Source organism: Oncorhynchus nerka, linkage group LG5 (assembly GCF_034236695.1).
Source record: "Oncorhynchus nerka isolate Pitt River linkage group LG5, Oner_Uvic_2.0, whole genome shotgun sequence".
In the NCBI taxonomy this organism is placed as follows: domain Eukaryota; kingdom Metazoa; phylum Chordata; class Actinopteri; order Salmoniformes; family Salmonidae; genus Oncorhynchus; species Oncorhynchus nerka.
The window spans coordinates 26,650,924-26,656,923 of record NC_088400.1 but is presented as its reverse complement, the minus strand read 5'-3'; the positions used below and the strand labels follow the sequence as shown (position 1 = coordinate 26,656,923).

At 45.6% G+C, this 6,000-nt stretch overlaps 1 protein-coding gene across 6 annotated transcripts in view; it reads right to left on the bottom strand.

Annotated features, from left to right (window-relative positions):
- Window positions 1-426: 426 nt before the first annotated feature.
- Window positions 427-6,000, bottom strand: part of LOC115129289 (CRACD-like protein) — a 33,392-nt gene continuing 27,818 nt past the window's right edge. For all 6 annotated transcript variants that reach the window (XM_029659474.2, XM_029659473.2, XM_029659469.2 and 3 more), the window contains 6 exons: window positions 4,641-4,802; window positions 4,277-4,367; window positions 2,482-4,107; window positions 1,859-2,004; window positions 1,470-1,557; window positions 427-1,162 (listed from right to left, as the gene is read on the bottom strand). In XM_029659474.2, the coding sequence (XP_029515334.2) occupies window positions 996-1,162; window positions 1,470-1,557; window positions 1,859-2,004; window positions 2,482-4,107; window positions 4,277-4,367; window positions 4,641-4,802 (2,280 nt within the window). In that variant the 3' untranslated portion in view covers window positions 427-995. The remainder of the gene's footprint in view (window positions 1,163-1,469; window positions 1,558-1,858; window positions 2,005-2,481; window positions 4,108-4,276; window positions 4,368-4,640; window positions 4,803-6,000) is intronic.

Sequence of the window (6,000 nt, the reverse complement as noted above, 5' to 3'; positions counted from 1 at the left end):
AATAATTATAGTGGCAGAGTTCTCATCTGCGCTTATAAAACACAGGGTCACTACAGTAAGGTTGTCCCACTGTTATACATTATAAAATCAGTTCATTTTTAGAACAGTGAGGCGAGTGAGCGAATAAATAAATAAATAAAATACTATTTGAATCCCTTGTAAAAACAAATACTAGGGTAACTGTTAGGAATCACTACCCATGATTTGGTCCAACACGATTTAACCAAATCCGAACTACCACACAAAAGCGAAGTGAATCTTTCGATTCGTCAAAAATAATAGTTTAAAATAAATCGGTTTCCATTTTGGGGGAGGAGGGAGGGTTAAAATGTGAAGTGGGGCATCAGCTAAACAGTAAAAACAATCTATCTGTGATAAACTATATTTGTTAGCTCGATTGTCAGTAGGTACAAAGAGGAGCAACTGTCAGATGTAACTTCCTTGTATTTTACTGTTCTTGAGTTCAGATGACAAAGAGAAACAGCATTTGTTCATTACCGAACACTTTATGTACAAGTCATGTACACATGTTAAAGGTAATACAAAAAATAAAAAAATACATCAAACATGAGATTTAATAAATAAAAAGAAGAAACCTTCATCTCTTTCTTTCCATCCATGCTTATTCATCCCCAAATCAAAGATCAAGGTTTAAGGTTTTGACACACCTGAACCTCACCTCATACAGACCGACATTGTCAGTTAAGAAATTAAAACAAATAACTAATTTAGTCATGGGTCTGTCTTACTTAAAGACATATCATGTCAACTGAATCCAATTGTATGCCGTATCAATCAATAATTCAAAACCTTTACTCATTTGGCCCAATTCCCAACTCACTCCTTTCACTGCAGCGTGTGATTTGAGGGTTTCAGTGTCTGACCAATCAGAAGCTTGAAGGTATTAGAACAGCAGAAGAAGTAGAAAACAAAATTATACTCTGGGTGTGCAAATGCATTCTGATCCATCAGCGGACGGATGGTTTGGCCCATCTTCACTGCACTATCTGGGGCATCTCGCTCCAGGCTTTGGCCTTCTTCTTAGCCAGGGCCAACCACGGGGGCTCGTCCTGAGCCAGGGCTGTAGGGGCTGGGTGAGTCAGGGCTCTCTTCCCTTCCTTCTCAATCACGACAGGCTTGGAGATCTCCAGGGAACACAACACTATGGACAACAAGCAGAGAACATCTTTAAAGATACAACTTTTAGCATTGTCCCCCCAAAAGTAGTCCTACCACAAAGCACATTTTTATCAAAATTGCCTATAATATTTTTTTGAGTCTTATTTCAGGCATGTAATTGAAGATTAGTAGTGATCAGGTAGGGATTATTATCAATGGGAACATTCTATTTGCAGGTGTGGTCCACAAGGGGGCAGCAGTGGATCAATTACACTTATGAGAACAATGAAAACACTTCAATAAGAAAGCGATGCATGTGTGTAGCAGAGGGGGATACTGATGAGTCGAACCTTTAACAGGAGATCCTGGAGGTTTGGCTTGGTCTTTGTTGACAGGCCTTGTCAATGTACGAATGGATTTTTTCCTGTTAAGCTCCTCCTGGAAATGTAGGTTTTGTGAAGAGTTTGAATTATGTACTTATTCATTCCAATATAAACAAAGTAAATGGAACCTATACAACTTTATAGCCAGTCATAAAACATCTAGTCATTGCGTCAAAATAAATGATAAAGAGCTGCCCAGTGTGCACAAGATCAAAAATACGTATTTTGCTCAAGTGTGAGGACTGCATGAACAAATGAATGAATGGATTGATTGACGAGTCAACTGTTTTCCTCTCTCAAACAGTAAGCTTCTCGGTAAACAAAAGAACACATGAAACAATATGCACCATCCCTACCATCTCTGCCGGGTCTTTGTTATCCGTGGTTTCCTCCAATGAGTTCTCTTTTAAGATCCTCTGCTTTTGTCTGGCCACTGAGATCCAGCTTGGCGATTGAGATCCCCCACCAGGTCCCCCACTAGGCTCTCGACCCACAGACAGATCTGAAACAAAAGAACACAGGAGAAATGTCTTCAACTGGTGTGGAATATATAGGAGCTGCCTGGTAAATTCATTTGGCATAATGATTTTGTTTGGAGTGGAAATGGAAGATAGAGGTGCGAATGAATGAAAGGCAAAATGTAGAAAAGCAATATAATTCCAACTAATTTGTTGCTCTAAATAGTCATATGGAGGAATCTCTCCTTGGTGTTAATGAGTCTATGTTTAGATAGCTCTCAATAAGTCAGCTCTCAACAGCACTCATGGCCCTGTTTCAGTATGAATTGTTAGTCCAAAGTTAGAACAGCATGAGTCCATATTCCTATAACATACACAGGCTAAATGTTTTGTCAAAATTCTTAAGCTCAACATTGTAAAATAGATATAAACAAAGATGACCTTGCAAGTGAAGGATATGCCAAATAGCCCACGTCTGGAAACACTGACTGGTGTGATGGTGACTAAGATGCTTTTAGTACCTGGTATTCTCTTTGGCTTGACCATACCATCCAGCTCTGAGGGCTTTCTGGGCAGGGCAGGTTTGCCGTTTGACTGTGGTTCAGTGAACGAGGCCCTCTGTGGCTCTATGGGAAGTGAGTGTACTGGGGATGCAGGGGGAGTTTCACTCTCTGAGCCTAAGCGAAGCATACCCACAGAGGTCTTCCTCAGCCTGACACCAAACAGATTCTCAGGGGTCTCTTCCTCCTGGGCTGCAGGGGGAGTGTCTTCAGGTGACATGATGGGTGCTGTGGTGCTCTGTGTTGGGATGGGACTAGCAGGGACATCAGCCCCCACAGGGCTAAGTGGCTCCACTCCACTTGGGGAGTCTCTTTTTGCTTCCACAGCCCCAGGCACAGTGACCGAGGGAGATGGAGAAGGGGAGGTTAGCTCTTTGGTAGCCAACCTTTGCCAGGCAGGGGCAATGGTGTACCTGGGTCTATTATGTTCAGAACCACCAGATGGTTTCCCAGGATCCTCGGTGGCAGTTGGTCCCCTGCAGTGCTCCTGGGGGCTCTGCTCTGGGCCGGCGGCTGCACTGGGACTGGTTGTACAGGGCTGGTCAGTTGTTACACTGGGCTCTTCCTGGTCCTGTGTGGTGTGTGCAGGGGCCTCAGGCTGGTCCAGGGACTCTGGAGGAGGTGTACTGCTGTTTGGCAGCTGGGGGAGACAGGCTTGGTCAGACAGTTCAGTGGTGCACTCAGGGCTCTCACAAGCTCTCTCAGGGTCTCTGTCTGGAACCTGATGGAAATCATCCTCCACAGAGGTTGACGTTACATCCTCTTCCTCCCCTGGCTCCAATAAGGCTGTCTGCACTGGCACATCTGAGACTGGCTCCATTTTGTCCTCCTCTTCCCTCCTCTCATCTTCCACAACCTCCTCCGTTTCCTTCTCCTCTACCTCTGCCCCCTCCTCCCTCTCCTCTTCATTCTCTTCTTCTTCCTCCTTTTCCACTGAAGGCATGTCCTGATCTTCTTTGGTTAAGTACTCAGGGTTGATTTCCCCGGCATCTTCCTCCTTTGGATTGAAATGTTCCACCACTAACTCCTCCTCAGATTCATAAGGCTCACCTTCCACCTCCTCTCGGGGCTCTGCTGGGTAGTCCGGTCTATCACTGGGGAGACACGCTTCTTCCTGTGGGTTTAATGCCAGCTCATCCACCCCGCTCTCAGCCTCTGACCCCTCCATGTTCACCTCCACCTGCAGGAGCACAGCCTCTGTCTCCAGCCCCAGGACAGATGTCAGTGGACCCTTGAGGGAGATCAACACCTCCTGGAGTAGAGAGCCTCCCTCCACAGCCACCTCACACCCAGGAGGGGTCAGGAGGAAGTCATCTCCAGTAGGGGGCTCCAGAGACTTCATGGAGCCAAGCAGTGGGGCGGTCTGGAGCCGGGGAGCTGAAACCTCAGCCTGGCATGAAAGACATTCCTCAGAGTCAGAGTCATTCTGTATGGAGAGGGAGGGGGCATCCTGAGCATGAGACAATTCCCGTTGGACACCCTGCTTATCCTCTTCATCTGAGGCTGACCGCTCGGCCTGCTGGGACACCACGACCCCATCTGTCTGCTCCTCCTCCTCCGCAACACCAGCCTGCTCGCGTTTCACATCTGGAACATACATAACTACATCAGAGCAGAGCCCCACTAAGTTCCTATATCATGATCCTGTCATCAGTCATTGTATTGGGTAAGAATGAACATCTTTCTGATATTTTACTAATATTTACGCTTTTGTACATCTGTGTAATGTTACTGTGATAAGGATCATTTATATTACCTTCCTCCTCATCCTCCCCCACAGATTCTGGAATGATACAATTCTGTCTTTCCTCCTGGAATGATTCTCCCTCAGCCCTGCCATCAACCCTCTGAACAGAGAAGAGTCATTTCATCTTAATAACAATACAGTTCCTTTAAAGATTATTAAGCTTTCCAGCTTTCCATGTTTTACACAGATCTCGTAGACTCATGAGCCACGCACGCTGATGGCAGGCTGGTGTGTTGTGTTTGGGCTACATGGGCTGGACTCTCTTGGCTCATTGGATAGATTTTTTGAGGGGTTCTGCTCTAGTGATCAGAGTTAGGCTAGGTGTGGAACAGGGGTGGTGGGGGTGTGTTGGAAGGGGATGGACATATCTTACAGTGGTGGGTTTCCTCGTCTTGGCACAGGCCTTGTGTCGGACAGCCAGGCGGTGGCGAGCGGCAGTGTTGTCCAGACAGCCCATGGGACTGGCAGGCTGGCTGAAGTCTGCAGGCAGGAAGACCAGGGGACTGACCGATCTGGAGCCCGTCTCACAGGACATCTACACATGACGGGAGAGGCCATTTTGATACAGTAAATAAACTTATTACAACCTCAATGTCTTCAGACATCTGTCTACACACATCACAACTTTCTGCTGATGCCAGATACCAGCTAAACAGATTCAAGAGTGCTGTATTGTGGTTCTCCTGATACAGATGAACCCTATCCTGAGACATGGCTCAGTTTCCTACTCAAGACGAAGGAAAAGCATTCAGACAAACAGAGGGAGGACTGGCTGTCTAAACAGCTGGATAAACAATGTAAAAACAGAGGGAGGACTGGCTGTCTAAACAATGTCAAACAGAGGGAGGACTGGCTGTCTAAACAGCTGGATAAACAATGTAAAAACAGAGGGAGGACTGGCTGTCTAAACAATGTCAAACAGAGGGAGGACTGGCTGTCTAAACAGTTGGCAAAAACAATGTCAATCAGAGGGAGGACTGGCTGTCTAAACAGTTGGCAAAAACAATGTCAATCAGAGGGAGGAATGACTGTCTAAACAGTTGGCAAAAACAATGTCAATCAGAGGGAGGAATGACTGTCTAAACAGCTGGATAAACAATGTCAATCAGAGGGAGGACTGACTGTCTAAACAGTTGGCAAAAACAATGTCAATCAGAGGGAGGAATGACTGTCTAAACAGTTGGCAAAAACAATGTCAATCAGAGGGAGGAATGACTGTCTAAACAGTTGGCAAAAACAATGTCAATCAGAGGGAGGAATGACTGTCTAAACAGCTGGATAAACAATGTCAATCAGAGGGAGGACTGACTGTCTAAACAGTTGGCAAAAACAATGTCAATCAGAGGGAGGACTGACTGTCTAAACAGCTGGATAAACAATGTCAATCAGAGGGAGGACTGACTGTCTAAACAGTTGGCAAAAACAATGTCAATCAGAGGGAGGACTGGCTGTCTAAACAGTTGGCAAAAACAATGTCAATCAGAGGGAGGACTGGCTGTCTAAACAGTTGGCAAAAACAATGTCAATCAGAGGGAGGACTGACTGTCTAAACAGTTGGCAAAAACAATGTCAATCAGAGGGAGGACTGACTGTCTAAACAGTTGGCAAAAACAATGTCAATCAGAGGGAGGACTGACTGTCTAAACAGCTGGATAAACAATGTCAATCAGAGGGAGGACTGACTGTCTAAACAGTTGGATAAACAATGTCAAACAGAGGGAGGACTGACTGTC